The sequence below is a fragment of the Cetorhinus maximus genome, chromosome 1, assembly GCF_964194155.1.
Source record: "Cetorhinus maximus chromosome 1, sCetMax3.hap1.1, whole genome shotgun sequence".
In the NCBI taxonomy this organism is placed as follows: domain Eukaryota; kingdom Metazoa; phylum Chordata; class Chondrichthyes; order Lamniformes; family Cetorhinidae; genus Cetorhinus; species Cetorhinus maximus.
In genome coordinates this window covers 216,080,442-216,099,917 of record NC_135879.1, presented here as the reverse complement: position 1 = coordinate 216,099,917, position 19,476 = coordinate 216,080,442, and the positions used below count along the sequence as shown (strand labels likewise).

Genomic DNA, 19,476 nt, shown 5'->3' with positions numbered 1-19,476 from the left:
GGTAATAATCTCCAGATTACTACCTGAGCCACGAGCTAATTGGCACAGGGTCAATAAAATTAAAGTGGTAAATGCATGGCTCAAAGATTGGTGTGGGAGAAATGGGTTCGAATTCATGGGACATTAGCACCAGTACTGGGGAAAGAGGCAGCTATTCCATTCGGACGGGCTCCACTTGAATCATGCTGGGACCAGTGTCCTGGCAAATCGCATAACTAGGGTTGTAGATAGGGCTTTAAGCTAAATAGTGGGGGGGAGGGTTCAGTTGCATGGAAATATAAAAAAACAAATTTTAAGGAGACGGTAAGAGTGCAGGTTAGTTAGGCTGATTGTTACCAAAAAGTGAAAGGAAGGGACAGAGTGTGTGAACGCCATATTGCACCAAAGAATCATAAGAGTAGGGAAAATTGACAATAGGGCAAACTTAAAGGCTTTATGGCTGAATGTGTGTAGCATTCGGAATAAAACTAATGAGTTAACAGCGCAAATAGAGGTAAATAGGTATGATTTGGTGGCGATTACTGAGATGTGGTTACAGAGAGAACAGGTTTGGGAGTTGAATATCCAAGGGTACTCAGTGTTTGGTAAGGATAGGCAGGGAGGAAAAGGAGGTGGTGTAGTTTTGTTAGTAAAGGAAAGAGCTCAGCGCTACAATGAGGAATGATATAGGCACTGGAAAGCAAGATGTAGAGTCAGTCTGGGTAGAAATAAGAAATAGCAAGGGAAAGAAGTCCCTGGTGGGAGTAATCTATAGGTCCCCAAACAGTAGTTCAACAGTAGGGCACAGTATAAACCAGGAAATACCAGGAGCATGTAAGAAAGGCACGGCAATAATCATGGGTGATTTTAATATGCATATAGACTCGACTAATCAAATTGGCAAGGGTAGCCTCGAGGGAGAGTTCATACAGTGTATTAGAGATTGTTTCTTGGAGCAATATGTTGTGGAACCAACCAGGGAGCAGGCTATTCTGGATTTGGTTTTGTGTAATGAGATAGGATTAATTAATGATCTCATAGTAAAGGGTCCTCTAGGGAAGAGTGATCAAAGCATGATAGAATTTTGAGTTCAGCTTGAGAGCGAGAAACTTGAGTCCCACACTAGTGTTCTGGAGTTAAACAAAGCTAACTATATAGGCATGAGGGCAGATTTGGCCCTAGTGGACTGGGCAGGAATACTACAAGGTAGGACAGTTGATGAACAGTGGCAGATATTTAAGGAGATATTTAATTCCTCCCAAGTAAAATATATCCCACAGGGGAAGAAAGATGGTAAGAGGGGGAAAAAGCATCCATGGCTAAGCATGGAAGTTAAAGGTAACATAGGCAAAAACTAAGACATACCAAATTGCAAAGGTAGGTAGCAGGCTGGAAGATTGGGAAACTTTTAAAGATCAACAAAGGATTACTAAAAAAAATAATAAAAAGAGCAAAGGTGAATTATGAAAAAGTATTGCAAAATGTAAAAACTGATAGGAAAATCTTCAACAAGTATATAAAAGGAAAGAGAGTAACTAAAGTGAATGTTGGTCCCTTGGAGGGTGAGACTGGGGAGTTAATAGTGGGGAACGCAGAAATGGCAGAGACGCTTAATCAATATTTTGCCTCAGTTTTCACGGTGGAGGACACTAGTACCACCCCAAAAGTAACAGGTAGTGCAGAGGGTATAGAGAAGGAGGAACTTAGAACAATCACCATCACTAGAGAAAAGACCTGAGCACTGAAGGGTGACAAGTCTCCAGGACCTGATGGCCTACATTACAGGGTCTTAAAGGAAGTGGCAGCGGAGATAGTGGATGCATTGGCTATAATATTCCAAAATTCCCTGGATTCTGGAAAGGTTCCAGAGGATTCGAAAAATGCTAATATAACGCCCTTATTCAAAAGGGGTGGGTGGAGGGAGGCAGAAAGTAGGAAACTATAGACCAGTTAGTTTAACGTCTGTCATTGGGAAATTGTTGGAATCCATTATTAAGGAAGTAGTAATGGGGCATTTGGAAAGTCAAAATGCAATCCATCAGAGTCAGCATGGTTTTATGAAGAGTAAATCATGTTTGATTAATTTGCTAGAGTTCTTTGAAGATGTGACAAGCAAAGTGGATAATGGGGATCCTGTAGATGTAGTATATCTGGACTTCCAGAAGGCCTTTGATAAGGTGCCGCACAAAAGATTAATACACAAGATAAGATCACACAGAGTTAGGGGTAATATATTAGCTTGGATTGATGATTGGCTAACCAACAGAAAGCAAAGAGTCGGGATAAATGGGTCTTTTTCTGGATGGCAAGCTGTAACTAGTGGGGTGCCACAGCGTTCGGTCCTTGAGCCCCAACTATTTACAATCTATATTAATAACTTGGATTCAGGGGTAGAAGGTACTATAGCTAAATTTGCAGATGACACCAAAATACGTGGGAAAATAAGTTGCAATGAAGAAATAAGAAATTTACAAATGGATATGGACAGTTTAGGTGAATGGGCCAAAATTTGGCGGATGGAGTTTAACGTGGATAAGTGTGAGGTTATCCATTTTGGTCGGAAGAATAAAAAGGCGACTTATTATTTAAATGGAGAGAAACTTCAGAATGCTTCAGTGCAGAGGGATCTGGGTGTCCTCGTGCATGAATTGCTGAAAGCTAGTATGCAGGTACAGCAGGTAATAAGGAAGGCAAATGGAATTTTGGCATTTATTGCTGAAGGAATAGAGTGTAAAAATATGGAAGTGTTGTTGCAACTGTACAAGGCATTGGTGAGACCACACCTGGAGTACTGTGCACAGTTTTGGTCCCTTACTTGAGGATGTAGTTGCATTGGAGGTGGTTCAGAGAAGGTTCACTAGATTGATTCCAGAGATGCAGGGCTTGTCTTATGAGGAGAGATTGAGCAGTTTAGGCCTATACTCACTGGAGTTTAGAAGGATGAGAGGGGATCTAATTGAGGTATATAAGATGCTAAAGGAGATAGACAAAGTAGACGTGGAGCAGATGTTTCCCCTTGTGGGCCATTCTAGAATGAGAGGCCATAGTTTTAGGTTAAGGGGTGGTAGGTATAAATCAGAGATGAGGGGGAATTACTTTTCTCAAAGGATCATGAATCTATGGAATTCACTACCTCAGAGTGCAGTGGATGCTGGGACGCTGAATAAATTTAAGGAGGAGATAGATTTTTCATTAGTAATGGGTTGAAAGGTTATGGGGAGGGGGGAAATTGGTATTGAGGCCGAAATGAGATCAGCCACGATCGCATTGAACGCAGGCTCGAGGGGCTGAATTGCCTACTCCTGCTCCTAGTTCTTATGTTCTTATGCCCTAAAGGACATAGCCTGCTAGACATGGTCTGCAGCAGGTGGTGAGGAAATCAACAAGAGGGAAAATCTACTTGACCTTACCAATCTACCTGTTGCAGATGCATCTGTTCAAGACAGTATTGGTAGGTGTGACCCTTGCGCAGTGCTTGTGGAGATAAAGTCCCGTCTTCACATTGAAGATACCCTCCATCGCGTTGTGTGGCACTACCGCCATGCTAAATGGGATAGATTTCGAACAGATCCAGCTACTCAAAACTGGGCATCCATGACACGCTATGGGCCATCAGCAGCTGCAGAATTGTATACAAAAACAACCTGTAACCTCATGACCCAGCATATCCTCCACTCTACCATTACCATCTGGCCAGTGGATCAACCCTTGTTCAGTGAAGAGTGCAGGAGAGCATGCTATGAGCAGCACTTAAAAAGGAGTCATCAATCTAGTGACCTATCTACAATGCAGGACGACTTGCATGCCAAATGGCAAAAGCAGCATGCGATAGACAGAGCTAAGCAATCCCACAACCAATGGATCAGATGTAAGCTCTGCAGTCCTGCTATATCCAGTTGTGAATGGTGGTGGATAACTAATGGGAGAAGGTGGCTCCACAAATATTCCCATTCTCAATGAAGGGGAGACCAGCACATGAGTGCAAAAGACAAGGCTGCAGCAGTTGCAACAATCTTCAGCCATAAGTGCCGACAGGAGGAGACAGAGATGGATGATCCAGAGGTCCCAAGCATCACAGATGCCAGTTTTCAGCTAATTTGATTCACTCCACGTTACATCAAGAAATAGCTGAAGGATACTGGAAGGCTATAGGTCCTGACAACATTACAGCAAAAATACAGAAGACTTGTGTTCCAGAACAAGCCGTGCCCCTAGCCGAGCTGTTCCAGTACAGCTATAACACTGGCATCAACCTGGCAATGTGGAAAACTGTCCAGCTACGTCCTGTCCACATAAATCAGGACAAATACAACCTGGCCAATTACCACTCATCCACACTAGTCTACTCTCAATCATTAGCAAAGTGATGAAGACCTGGACAACATTCAGACTTGGGCTGATAAGGAGTGAGTAAGGTTTGTACACACAAGTGCCAGGCAGTGACCATCTCCAACAAGAGAGAATACAAACATCTCCCTTTGACATTTAATGGCGTTACCATCGCCGAATCCCCCACTATCAACATCCTGGGGGTTACCATTGACCAGGAACTGAGTTGTTTCAGCCATCTAAGTACTGTGCTATAAGAGCAGATTAGAGATTGGGAATTTTGCGGAGAGCAACTCACCTCCTGACTCCCCAAAGCCTATCCACCATCTAAAAGGCACAAGTCAGAAGTGTGATGGAATACTCTCCACTTGCCTGGATGAGTGCAGCTCCAACAGCATTCAAAAAGCTCAACACCATCCAGGACAAAGCAGCCTGCATGATTGGCACCCCATCTGCCACCATCAACATCTACTCCCTCCACCACCAACGCAAATGGCAGCAGTGCGTACCATCTACAAGATGCAAGGCTCCCTCAACAGCATCTCCCAAAGCCGTGACCTCTATCACCTAGAAGGACAATGGCAGCAGATGCATGGGAACACCACCATCTGTAAATTCCCTTCAAAGCCACACACCACCCTGACAGACTATATCACTGTTACACCACATAAATGCAGAGGCTCAAGAAGCGGCTCACCACCACCTTCTCAAGAGCAATTAGTGTGGTTAATTAAAACCCACGTCCCATGAAAGAATAAAAAAACCTTTAATTTCAGTCATATCCATCCCTCTTGAACTCAATGAAACAGATTATTTGTTCACAGTATTTTCTGTTGAGGGATAAAAATTGGCCAGAGAACAGCATGAAAATTCATAATAAAAGCAAAATACTGCGAATGCTGAAAATCTGAAATAAAAACACAGCGCTGGAAATACTCAGCAGGTCTGGCAGCATCTGTGGAGAGAGAAAGAGAGCTAATGTTTCAAGGCAAATTTGAGTCTTCAGAACTCATTCCTCTTCAAATAGTGCCACGGGGCTTATGGCCACTTGAGGGGGCAGATGTGGCCTTGGTTTAACATTGTGCCTGAAGGACAGCACCTCAGTACTCATTGGAACATGAGCTTAGAATTTGTGCTTAAGTCTCTGGAGTGGGACTTGAACACACAACTTTCTGACTCAAAGGTTAGAGTGCTACCACTGAGTCATGGTTGACACCTTAGATGTACCCATATTGAAATATAAAATTCCACAAGACAAAAACCAGGTTATGCCATTTTTTTACTCAAATCTTGTGGGAATAGGTTTGAATTGCTCCCTCAAACAGCCAACACTGACACAAGCTGTGAATTTCTACAGATCTAGGTGAAAATACATACTCAAATTTAAATTTCATTACGGAATGCTAGCTACTTTTTGTCACATTGTGGGCATCTTTCTTTTGTAACTTCTCAAAAGCTAATCAGTTTTGTAAATTAGACAGATATGTGTAACCCATTTCAATTCTTAAAACACTGAGAAATTTGGAAGTTCTGGTTCGCAACATTTTGCTAAAGTCAAAGCATGTTAGAATGGATAAATTAAACACTTACCCTAGCTTCAACCTGTAAGCTTTCTTTAGCTTTTTCAGCAGCTTCTGCCATACGTTCCATCTCTCTCTCCTGGTTCTCCCTCTTGATGGCTGCCTCCTCTTGCAAGGTTGCTTCCAATTTGGCTTTATTATCCACCTTGTCACATTCAACTTCTGCTACTTTGACTTGTGCTTCCTTTGCCTGAATTAGAAAAGTACAGGATTAAAGAAGTCACATCATAGTCCCTCTTGCAATTCTTAGAGCAACTTAGTAACAAATGCTTCACTTAGTGCCTACATTAATGATACAACTGGCAAGGTGACAAAAGTGCACATTACTCAAAAATGTAGAATTTGAAACAGCACTTGAATCTCATTTACATTTGAAAAAAAAAGATTTACTTTGACGCGAGAGGTTTTGTTTTATTCTTTGTTTGTATTAAACTCTCCAAACAGGTTTTTGTGCACAAACCAGCAACTCCCACCCCACAAAATTTCCATCATTAACAAGGTCCATCATTTGCACCAAGAGCTCATGTAAATTTGAGAGTAAAATTCAGGGAAGGCCTTCCTCCCATAAATCAAAGCCAACTCCCTTTCATATGGATGATTATATAAAATGAGAGAATACTTCAAGTACCATGTCCATAACTCTAAATACTGTTCTTCATTTGAACTTGTCTTCATTTAATTGTATGCAAATAATAGATCGCTATCTGACACTGATCTATATGGTAAGCACTAAACGACGTTCCGCCATTTAATAAGATCATGGCTGATCTGATAGTAACCTGAAATCTGTATCCCACCTACCACCAATAACCTATCACCCCCTTGCTTACCAAGAATCTATCCACCTCTGTCTTAAAAATATTCAAAGACTCTGCTTCCACCACCTTTTCAGGGAGAGTTTCAAAGGCTCACAACCCTGAGTGAAAAAATTTCACCTCATCTCTTTTAAACGGGCGACCCCTTATTTTTAAAAAGCGACCCCTAGCTCTCGAAGTTGAACGCTTTAGATCTAATCATGGAAAGCAACTTTGAGGGCAGCAACATCACCTTGAGCTATCAGATGAACACCGCCGCACTCGGGACTGTGGAAGTTACTCAGTTTCTCCCAAATTGTAAATCAAGCTACCTATTCCCATATTGGTTTCTGAAATGCATAAAGCATGACTGCAAAAGGCTCAAACACGTATAATTCAGATGCAATTTTTGATAAAGGTAGTTTATCGGAGTCTCAGCAGTCAGACCCATTACTAAGACACAGTGCTTACACACTACAAGGATGACTAGTACAATGCATGCAAAGAATTTGAAAAGGCATTTGATTAAGTACAACATAATAGACTTATTAGAAAAATTAAAGGAGCAGAGGCTGGATGAGTGCAAAATTGGCTAAGGGGCAGAAAGCAGAGTAGTGGTGAACAATTGTTTTTCAGACTGGAGTACAAGCATACAGTGGTGTCTCTAGAGGTCAACATTCAGAGCACTGCTCTTTTTGATATGTGCCAGAATTTATGGTATGTAAATTGACCTGGCAAATAACATGACCTCATTTTTCCAGCTCCAAAGATCATGTTTTTGAATATATTCTGCGTAAAAGTCGATACCCTTTTAGACATGATATGCTATACTTGCATACTTAGTAGTCAGCCTCAATGCTTGCATACTTAGTGGTCAGCCTCAATTTTTCACCCCACAAATGCATGCTTTACTTACCTGTACCTTATAGCTGGGTACAAGGGATCAAGCAGGCGATATAAGCTGTGTTGCAAAGATGAGTGGAGTTTAGGACATGCCCACTCTTAGACGCTTATGACATTTCCAAATCTTGACCACCCACATCCATGCTGGCGGATCAAGTTTCAGCTTAGCATATAAGTCAACCCCCGATTTTGAAGGGATTTTTCAAGGCTTCAAAGGTCGACTGATATGTTGACAGCCATGTTTTAATGACTTGGGCTTGGGTATTGAGGGCATACCTTCAAAGTCTGCTGATGACATGAAACTCAAATGTAGTAAACAGTCAGGAGGGTAGCAACAGGGGGGCATTGACAGACTGGTGAAACGGACAGGTACATGGCAGAAAAAAAGTTAATACAGAGAAGTGTGAAGTGATGGATTTTAGTGGGAAGAATGAGAAGAAACAATATAAATTAAATGGTAAAATTTTAAAAGGTGATGCAGGAACTGACATACTTCTGGGTGCCCGAAAATAAATCTTTGAAGATGTACAGGATGCTCAGCTTATAAATAGTGGCAAAGAGAGTAAATGCAAGGAAGTTAAGCCAAACCTTTATAAAACATGAGTTCGGCTCACTGGAGTATTGTGGCCAACTCTGGCCCCAAACCTTTAATAAGGATGTCAAGCCTCAAGAGCGAGTGCAAAGGAGATTTACTAGAATGATACCAAGGAAGAAGATTTCAGTTTTTTATTTTTATTCATTCATGGGATGCTGGCTAGGCCAGCATTTATTGTCTATCCCTAAGTACCCTTGAGAAGATGGTGGTGAGCTGCCTTCTTGAACCGCTGCAATCCATGTGGTGTTGGTACACCCACAGTGCTGTTACAGGGGGAGGTCCTGGATTTTGACCCAGCGACAGTGAAGGAACGGCGATATATTTCCAAGTCAGGGTGGTGAGTGGCTTGGAGGGGAACTTCAAGGTGGTGGTGTTCCCATGCGTCTGCTGCCCTTGTCCTCCTAGATTGTAGTGGTCGTGGGCTTGGAAGGTGCTGTCGAAGGAACCTTCGGGAGTTCCTACAGTGCATCTTGCAGGTGGTACACACTGCTGCCACTGTACGTTGGGGGTGGAGGGAGTGAATGTTTGTGTCTGGGGTGCCAATCAAGTGGACTGCCTTGTCCTGGATGGTGTCAAGCTTCTTGAGTGTTGTGGGAGCTGCACTCATCCAGGCAAGTGGGGAGTATTCCATCACACTCCTGACTTGCGCCTTGTAGATGGTGGACGGGCTTTGGGGAGTCAGGAGGTGAGTTACTTGCCACAGCATTCCTAGCCTCTGACCTGCTGTTGTAGCCACAGTATTTATATGGGTAGTCCAGTACAGTTTCTGGTCATTGGTAACCTCCAGGATGTTGGTAGTGGAAGATTCAGTGATGGTAATCTCATTGAATGTCATGAGGCAATGGTTAGATTCTCTCTTGTTGAAGATGTCATTGCCTGGCATTTGTGTGGCATGAATGTTACTTGCCACTTGTCAGCCCAAGCCTGGATATTGTCCAGGTCTTGCTGCATTTGGACATGGACTGCTTCAGCATATGAGTTGCGAATGGTGCTGAACATTGTGCAATCATCAGCAAACATCCCCACTTCTGACCTCATGATGGAAGGAAGGTCATCGATGAAGCAGCTGAAGATGGTTGGACCTAGGACACTACTCTGACGACCTTCACAACCACAACCATCTTCCTTTGTGCTGGGTGTGACTCCAACCAGCAGAGTTTTCCCACTGATTCCAGTTTTGCTAGGGTTCCCTGACGCCACACTTGGTCAAATGCTGCCTTGATGTCAAGGGCAGTCACTCTCACCTCACTTCTGGACTTCAGCTCTTTTGTCCATGTTTGAACCAAGGCTGTAATGAGGTTATGTGGAGAGAAGAGAGAAACTGGGGTTATTCTCCTTAAAGGAGATAAGGTTAGGAAAAATTTGATAGAGGTATTCAAAATCATGTCGGGTTTTGATGAAGCAAATAAGGAGAAACGGTTTCCAGTTGCAGAAGGATCAGTAACCAGAGAACAAAGATTTAAGGTGGCTGGCAAAAGAACAAGAGGTAATAGGAGGGAAAAAATTGCAGAGTCATTACACTTTGGAATTCACTGCCTAACAGGAAGTGGGTTCAATAATAATTTTCAACATCATGTTCAATAAATATCTTAAGTAGAAAAAAGTGCAGGGTGAAAGGGGAAGAGCAGGGAAGTGGGACTAATTGATACCCTCTTTCAAAGAGTGAGCACAAGCACAATGGGCTGTATATCAATCTTAGATTTTGTTAGACTTTAGTGTGTAGAAAGCAGGACTAGAAAAGGCCATGAATTTAACAATTCCTGCAACAGGTTAATGAAATTTCAATCTCACACTTTCAAACAAAAACAAAAGCTGTGGAGACTTAGTCATTGAGTATGCTCAAGATAGAGATGGATAGATTTTAGTTATTAAAGACATCAATAGATATGGGGATAGTGAGGGAAAATGGAGTTGAAGCAAAAGATCAGCCATGATCTAGTCGAATAGTGGAGCAGACTTGAGGGGCTGAATGGCCTATTCCTGCTCCTATTTCCTATGATCTTATAAATGTTGTTCCAAACTAAACAAATAAAGCTATTTGGTTAGAACTGTCCTTTCAAGAGCCAGGCTATCGACTTTGCATATCTGCACCATAGATGACACTAAATTAGCTTGAGTTAGAAAGGAAAAAAAACTTAAGAAACTTCAGCTGTGAAGATAGATTGAAGAGGTTGGGACTGTTAGAAGGCTAAGAGGTGTTCAAAATCATGAGGGGGCTGGACAATAGATAGGGACAAACCGGTCAGATTGAGAACAAGGGAAAACAGATTTAAAGTGATTTGAAAAAGAAGCAATGCGATGTGAGAAAAAATGTTTTCACACAGCAAGTGATTCGGGTCTGGGATGCACTGCCTGGGAGTGTGGTGGAGGCAGGTGCAATTGAGGCACTCAAGAGGGCATTAGAGAATATTTGAATGGAAACAATGTGCAGGGGTATGGGAAAAAGGCACAAGAATGGCACTAAGTCATAATGCTCATTCATGAGCCGGTGCAGGCATGATAGGCCGAATGGCCTTCTTCTGCACCGTAACAATTCTGTGATTCTCTGTGCACAGTATTGGAAAATGTTGATAGATGCTTGAAGTAGGTCAGTTATTGAAGCTTCTATTGAAGGAGCTGAGAAAGTGGTAATTTCGCAAGATGAATACAGATGAAGAAATACCATTCAGCACATCTAAGTCAATTTAGAAACACCATATGTACCTTATTGACGTACATATTTTACTCTTAAATGGTTAAGATTTTTGTCTCCATTACTCTACCTTGAAGTCCATTCATATATCAATTCCAATGTGAAAGAATTTCCCAACATCAATTGAAAATTTGCCAGAGCCCTACCCTCATATGTTGATATTTTGAGGACTATTCCAATTCTGTCAACATTTGAACTGACATGAAACTGACCAGTCAGCTGGCTATTATAGTGCCATTTGCCTACAGTGAGAAGAGTGCAATAAAAAGAAGCCTAAACAGAAGGGTAGGCTTCCTGAAGGCAGGTCCCTGTGAAATATCTACACAGGTAGATGAGACAAGAACTGTGATGAGGTTCTCAGTCAAACTGTGCTAATAAAGGAGCATTCCATAAGGTGTTGAGCACTATGTGCAATTACAGGAATCAATAACAGGGGTGATTCAGGTCAAAGGTCAGCATAACTGATAGGCAGCATGATGCTGTTATTTTTTTTATTCATTCACAGGATGCAGGCTTTGCTAGCTGGGCCAGCATTTATTGCCCATCCCTAGTTGCCCTTGAGAAGGTGGTGGTGAGCTGCCTTCTTGAACCGCTGCAGCCCATGTGGTGTAGGTACACTCTCAGTGCCGTTAGGGAGTTCCAGGAATTTGATCCAGCGACAGTGAAGGAACGGCGATATATTTCCAAGTCAGGATGGTGAATGACTTGGAGGGGAACTTCCAGGTGGTGGTGTGCCCAACTATCTGCTGCCCTTATCCTTCTAAGTGGTAGTGGCTGTGGGTTTGGAAGGTGCTGTTGAAGGAGGCTTGGTGAATTCCTGCAGTGCATCTTGTAGATGGTACACACTACTGCTACTGTGCTTCTGTGGTGAAGGGAGTGAATGTTTGTGGATGTGGTGCCAATCAAGCAGACTGTTTTGTCCTGCATAGTGTCCAGCTTCTTCAGTGTTGTGGGAGCTGCACTCATCCAGGTAAGTGGGGAGCATGTCATCACACTCCTGACTTGTGCCTTGTAGATGGTGCTCAGGCTTTGGGGCATCAGAAGGTGAATTACTCGTCACACGATTCCTAGCCTCTGATCTGCTCTTGTAGCCACAGCATTTATATGGCTAGTCCAGTTCAGTTTCTGGTCAATGGTAACCCCGCAGGATGTTGATAGTGGGGGATTCAGTGATGGTAGTGCCATTTACCATCAAGGGGTGATGGTTGGATTCTCCCTTGTTGGAGATGTCATTGCCTGGCACTTGTGTGGCGTGAATGTTACTTGCCACTTGTCAGCCCAAGCCTGGATATTGTCCAGGTCTTGCTGCATTTGGACATGAACTGCTTCGGTATCTGAGGAGTCGCGAATGGTGCTAAGCATTGTGCAATCTTCAGCGATAATCCCCGCTTCTGACTTCATGATGGAAGGGTCATTGATGAAGCAGCTGAAGATGGTTGGACCTAGGACACTACCCTGAGGAACTCCTATAGTGATGTCCTGGAGCTGAGATGACTGACCTCCAACAACCACAACCATCTACCTTTGTGCTCAGTAAGACTCCAACCAGCGGAGCGATTTCCCCCTAGTTTCCATTGACTCCAGTGAGCATTTTTTAAAAATTGACTTAAGTGGGCAAAACTTTACTTTGTTATCACTTTTCACAACATAACTAGGATGCAATTTTCAGCTCTTGTTGTCCCCTTTACTACTCTGGGATAAACATTACCCCTAAACATTTGCTAATTTTGAGCTCAGTCTGACATTTTTGTCACATTTATATCAAATTATTAATTTCATGGAGATTATGGCTAATCAGGGAGATTATGCTGCTTATGTCCTTTCTTGTGAATACTTCACAGAATTTGGCCCATCGTGTCTGCACCGGCTCTCCAAATGAGCGTTATGACCTAGCGCCATTCCCCTGCCTTTTCCCCATATCCCTGCACATTCTTTCCATTCAAATAATCATCTAATGCCCACTTGATGCCTTAATTGAACCTCTCTCCACTACATCTTCAGGCAGTGCATTCCAGATCCGAACCACTCGAGCAAAAAAAAATTCTCACATCGTATTTGCCTCTTTTGCAAATCACTTTAAATCTGTGCCCTCTTGTTCTTGATCCTTTTATGAGCAGGAACAGATTCTCCCTATCTACTCTGTCCAGCCCCCTCATGATTTTGAACATATCTATCAAATCTCCTTCTCTCTATATGCTTTATTAACTGCTCTCTCCACCTGTCCTGCCACCTTCAATGATCTATGCACATACACACCCAAGTCTTTCTGTTCCTGCACCCCCTTCAAAATTTCACCCCTTATTTTATATTGTCTGTCCATGTTCTTCCTACCAAAATGCACCACCTCACACTTCCCCACACTGAAGTTCATCTGCCACCTATCTGCTCACTCCACCAACTTGTCTATGTCCTCTTGAAGATCCACACCATCCTCCTCTCAGTTCACAACATTCCCAAGCTTCGTATCATCCGCAAACTTTTAAATTGTCCCCTGCACACCAAGATCTGGATCATTAATATATATCAGGAAAAGCAAGGGTCCCCAGGGGAACTCCACTACAAACCTTCTTCCAGCCTGAAAAACATCTATTGACCGTTACTCTCTGCTTCCTATTTTTCAGCCAATTTTGTATCCATGTTGCTACTGTCCCTTTTATTCTATGAGCAATAACTTTTCCCACAAGTCTGTTGTGTGGGACTGTGTTAAGTGCCTTTTGAAAGTCCATGTACACCACATCAACAGCATCACCCTCATCGACTTTTCTGTTACCTTTTCAAAAACCTCCAGCAAGTTAGTTAGACACGATTTCCCCTTTAGAAATCCATGCTGGCTTTTCCTTATCAACCCATTTTTTTCTGTGTGACTCCCAATTCTATCCCAAATAGTTGTTTCTAGAATCTTGCCCACCATTGAAGTTAAACTGACTGCTCTTTAATTGCTGGGCTTATCATTACAACCTTTTTTGAACAAGGACGTAATGTTTGCAATTCTCCAATCCTCTGGCACCACCTCCCCAAGTCGAGGGAAGACTGAAAGATTATGGCCGGTGCTCCTGAAATTTCTACTCTCACTTCTTTCAATATCCTTGGATGCATCTTGTCCGGTCCCGGTGCCTTGTCAACTTTAAGTACCGACAGTCTATTCAACATTTCCTCCTTATCAATTTTGAACCCTTCTAGTGAAAGTTTCCTTGTCTGTCACCATGGCCTGGGTAGCATCTGCCTCCTTGGCAAAGTATTAATTTAATACCTCATCCAAGGCCCCTTCATCCATGTGTAGGTCCCTAATCGGCTCCAATCCTCCTTTTCCACCCTTTTATTATTTATATGCCTATAGAAGATTTTGGGATTCCCCTTTGTGTTGGCTGCCAGTCTTTTCACATAATCCTTCTTTGCTTCTCTAATATGCTTTTTCAGCTCCCCTCTGAACCTTCTGTATTTCTCTTGGTTCTCAATTGTATTTTCTACCTGTCATAAGCACACTTTTTCTTCTTTCTCTTAATTTCAAGCTCCTTTTTCATCCAGGGAGTTCTGGATTTGTTTGCCCTACCTTTCACTTCCGATGGAACATACCTTGACTAGGCCTGAACCAATTCTTTTTTGAAGGTAGCCCATTGTTTAGCTACAGTTTTTCCTGCCAATCTTTAGTTCCAGTCTATCTGGCCCAGCTCCGTTCTTGCCCCATCGAATTCAGCTCTTGTCCAGTTAATTATTCTTACTCTGGATTGCCTATCGTCCTTTTCTATCATCATCCTAAAACGTACAATACAATGATCACTGTCTCCTAAACTGACACTTGATCTACTTGGTCCACCTCATTTCCAAGAACCAGGTCCAACAGGTTTCGTGTTGGATTGGACACATACTGCTGTAGAAAATTCTCCTGAACACAATCTAGGAACGTTTGCCCCTCTCCACTCTTTACACTACCACTGTCCCAGTCTACATTTGGGTAATTAAAGTCCCCCATTATAATTACTCTATAATGCTTGCATCGCTCTGTAATTTCCCTGCAGATTTGTTCTTCTACGTCCTTCTCACTAGCTGCCTGTCTAGACACTACACCAAGCAATGTAATTGCACCCTTTTTGTTCCTTAGCTTTAGTCAAATTGATTCTGTCCTTGAACCCTCTGGGACATCCTCTTTCTCCAGCACTGCAATGCTCTCCTTAACCAATACCGCCACCCCTCCTCCTTTCCTTCCTTTCTTATCTCTGCTGAACACCTTGTACCTGGGAATATTTAACACCTAGTCCTGCCCTTCCTTGAGCCAGGTCTCTGTTATCGCCACATCACCATATTTCCAGATGGCAATCTGGGCCTGTATCTTCCCAATCTTATTTAATATACTCCGTGTATTCACATACATGCATAGTAACCCTGATTTAGATTTTGTTACTTTCTCCCTTGCCCCGACTTTATTTATTAACTTACTATTCTCTATAATAGTACTATCTGTCCCTCCCAGTATTTTGTGCATCCTGGTATTCCTCTCTAATATTTTTTCTTGGTTCCCACACCCCTGCTGAGTTAGCTTAAAGCCCTCCCAACAGCACTAGCAAAACAGCCCACAAGGAACTCAGTCCCAGCTCTATTCTGGTGCAACCCATCCAGCTTGTACAGGTGCCATCTCCCCCAGAGCCAGCCCCAGTGCTCCAGGAATCTAAAGCCCCCCCTCCTGCACCATCTTTCCAGCCACACATTCATATGCCTTATCCTCCTATTTCTCACTGGCATGTGGCAGTGAGAGTAATCTGGAGATTACTACATTTGAGGTTCCACTTGCTAATTTTCTACCTAGGTCCCTAAATTCTAATTGTAGGACGACATCCCCCTTCCTACCTAAGTCATTGATACCAATGTGGACCACGACCTCTGGCTGATCACCTTCCCCCAGAAGAATGTCCTGCAGCCACTCTAACATCCTTAGAAGAACTGATCATAGAGAATATTAGCTGTCTTATGCTCATCTCTGTTGAAGGAGGTTTGCACCTCTAACTGCCCTCTTACTATTAAAATACCAAAATCTTAACATCCCCTGTATATAAAGGGGTGGGAGGGTGAGCTGTGAGGTGAATGCAGAGATGCTTCAGTGTGATTTGGACAAGCTGAGCGAGTGGGCAAATGCATGGCAGATGCAGTATAATGTGGATAATTGTGAGGTTATCCATTTTGGTAGCAAAAGCAAGAAGGCAGATTATTATCTGAATGGCTATAAATTGAGAGAGGGGAATGTGCAACGAGACCTGGGTGTCCTTGTACACCAGTCGCTGAAGGTAAGCATGCAGGTGCAGCAGGCGGTAAAAAAGGCAAATGGTATGTTGGCCTTCATAACCAGAGGATTCGAGTACAGGAGCAGGGATGTCTTGCTGCAATTATACAGGGCCTTGATGAGACCATACCTGGAATACTGTGTGCAGTTTTGGTCTCCTTATCTGAGGAAGAATGTACTTGCTATAGAGGGAGTGCAGCGAAGGTTTACCTGACTGATTCCTGGGATGATGGGACTGACACATGAGGAGAGATTGAGTCGGTTAGGATCATATTCGCTGGAGTTCAGAAGAATGAGGGGGGATCTCATAGAAACCTATAAAACTCTAACAGGACTAGACACGGTAGATGCAGGTGATGTTCTCGATGGTGGGGGAGTCCAGAACCAGGGGTCACAGTCTGAGGATCTCGGGTAGACCATTTAGGACTGAGATGAGGAGAAATTTCTTCACCCAGAGAGTGGTGAGCCTGTGGAATTCGTTACCACAGAAAGTAGTTGAGACCAAAACATTATATGTTTTCAAGGAGGAGTTAGATATAGCTCTTGGGGCGAAAGGGATCAAAGGGTATGGGGAGAAAGCGGGAGCAGGCTATTGAGTCGGATGATCAGCCATGATCATAGTGAATGGCGGAGCAGGCTCGAAGGGCCAAATGGCCTACTCCTGCTACTAGTTTCTATGTTTCTAAACTGATCTGCCTTAGGGGGGTACGCTATACCATCAATGCTGCCTTAGTGCAAGCCAACAACAGAATATTACACAATATTATGTTAAAATTTATTAGAACCTAGATCATCTTCAGGTCAAAGAATGCTTTAAGATGAAATATCAAACTGCTTAAAAGTGTATTTCTATCTTGGGTAAATTGCTTACCACACTATCTGGCAAGGTTTGCAAAGTTGTTGTAAGCTGATCAGCAGGCGAAAGGGTATCTGGGAGGAACATTGCCCTGGACAAAAGTAGAAGTGAAGTTGGAATCTGCTGATTCAGATGTAGCTCCAACCACTGCAAAGAAAGGACGGCAGTGTTTAGTTGAAACACAGGGAACATTTAAAGTTGAATATACCAATAAACACAAAATGGTACTAGTGTATCATTTGGTATTCTTTGCAACTAGTTACTTGTATATGTCCAATACAATTAATAGTGAAAAATAATCAATCAATGTGTAATGTATGTTATTTTCTGTGCTATAGTGAATTCTTTGTTCCACAAAATTTATTTATTTTTATGAACTAAAAAAAAAAATGGCTGTTTGCAATGTTTGTGCATGTTCAAATTCATTCCTATTTACAGGGAGCCCAGTGGTTTATAAATTACTATTAGCAAGTTATATGAGTAACTGGTACTCAAGTGAAATGAAATTTTACACAGCACCCATTATGTAGATGCTGAACAAAAAATGAAGTCTGAAAATTGAAACTGAAATCGATCAGTATTTCAAAATGTTCAGATCTCTTTGTTCCGTTAGTCTTCCAGAAACACTGTATCTTTGATCTTATTACGGTATCATAGAGCTGCAAGTTAATTTTTGAATAGGCACTGCCAGAAAGCGTGCTAATCTCCTCTTAAGGGTCTCACCTTATTTTTAACAATTGTTTTTATATGGGTACATTTGTGAAATATTTTTCTGTTTGATATTGCTTTTTTTAAATCTTTCCCTCATACTCCCACTTAGCTTTCGTTACCCACTCAGCCTCTTAATTTTCTTATTTTCCTTTAGCTTTTTTATTATTATTCTTAGGGTCCTCACAGGCCCTCTTCAATTTTTGTTCATTATTAACCTCTTCATTTTCTCATGGCATTCTAAGACTACTGGTAATTTCCTTCTTTTTAAAATTATACTGCAGATAACTGAGCCATAGCTGTGGGAGTTGAAGGCTATGGGTTGAATGGCAAGTATACATGGAGGAATAACATTCTGGACTTTGCTTGATCACTGTTCAGGATCAGAGTATGGGACTTTCCCACAGGGGGCTGAAGTACTAGGTGGAGTCCATGATCAGATAAATTTCATGTGGCCAATTCTATGGTTATCTTTTTCACAACACAGCCTTGGGTCACAAGTCATCACATAATAAATGACACTTAAAAAAACAATGTAATTTCCATTTACCCACTCACTTGTTTAAGTTGCTCTTGTAAGCGCGCTTCAGTCACCCCTAGTGCTCTCATTCCCCGAGTCCGGCAGGCTGCCTGCAGCTCATTTACATTCAATGTGGTTACCCCTTCTTCTGCAATCAACTATAGGCAAAACAGATCAATATTCTACAGTTGAGATAAACTATCCATAAGCAAGCAAAACAAATACAACTGTACTGCAACTTAAAGCTGAATCAACGCGAGGACAAAGTGGATGGAGGTGACAACGGGGTCAGAGCTGAGGAAAGGTCATTGACCTGAAGCGCTCACTGTTTCTCTCCACAGATGCTGCAAGCTGCTGAGTATCCCCAGCATTTTCTGTTTTTATTTCACAGTAATATCCATTTAAGATAGATTTTAGATGATGGACAGTATCCCAAGCAAGAGGCCATTGTTTCAGGAGTAGAAAAGAGAAAACAAGAAAGAAAATCCTAGGATTGAATGTCAGCCCCACATTGAAAATATGAATTATACCCCACAGCAATTAACAATCTTTATAAGTAAATTAAATATTAAGCTTGCTCCATTCCTTATGCTATTTTATTTCAGATTTTAAAAAATCTGGATCTTGGACTGCTTCAATCCCTCATCAATCTTAAATATATTAAGCCTTGTTCAATAAAGGATGTAAGGATAAGCCCAACAACTATAGTCTAACTTTGATTGTGGGGAAGCTTCTAGAAATGATACTCTGGACAATGCTTAACAGTCACTTGGGAAATGTGGAGTAATTAGGGAAAGCAAGTATTGATTTGCCAAAAGGAAAATCATGTTTAACTAATTTGCTTTAGTTTTTTGATGAAGTAACAGGGTCTGCAGTTGATTTGGTTACATGTACCTCCAAAAGGTATTTGATAAAGTGCCACATAACAGGGCTGTTAGCAAAGTTAGAGCTCATGGAATAAAAGGGACAGCAGCAGCATGGGTACAAAATTTGCCGAGTGTCAGGAAACAAAGTAGTATGAACGTTTGTTTTTGGACTGAAAGAAGGTTTATAGTGGAGTTCCCCAGGGGTCAGTGTTAGGACCCTCGCTCTCCATGATATATATTAATGACCTAGACTTTGATGTACAGGGCACAATTTCCAAATCTGCAGATGACACATACTTGGAAATATTGTGAACTTTGAGGAGGATAGCATTAAACCTCAAAAAGACATAGGCAGGTTCATGTAATAGGTGGACGAATGGCA

At 42.2% G+C, this 19,476-nt stretch overlaps 1 protein-coding gene across 2 annotated transcripts in view; it reads right to left on the bottom strand.

Annotated features, from left to right (window-relative positions):
* letm1 (leucine zipper-EF-hand containing transmembrane protein 1) overlaps positions 1-19,476 on the bottom strand; it is a 130,759-nt gene that overhangs the window by 32,696 nt on the left and 78,587 nt on the right. For both annotated transcript variants that reach the window (XM_078553148.1, XM_078553157.1), the window contains exons 7-9: positions 18,267-18,386; positions 17,016-17,147; positions 5,899-6,078 (exon numbers count right to left, since the gene is read on the bottom strand). In XM_078553148.1, coding sequence (XP_078409274.1) covers positions 5,899-6,078; positions 17,016-17,147; positions 18,267-18,386 — 432 coding nt within the window. The remainder of the gene's footprint in view (positions 1-5,898; positions 6,079-17,015; positions 17,148-18,266; positions 18,387-19,476) is intronic.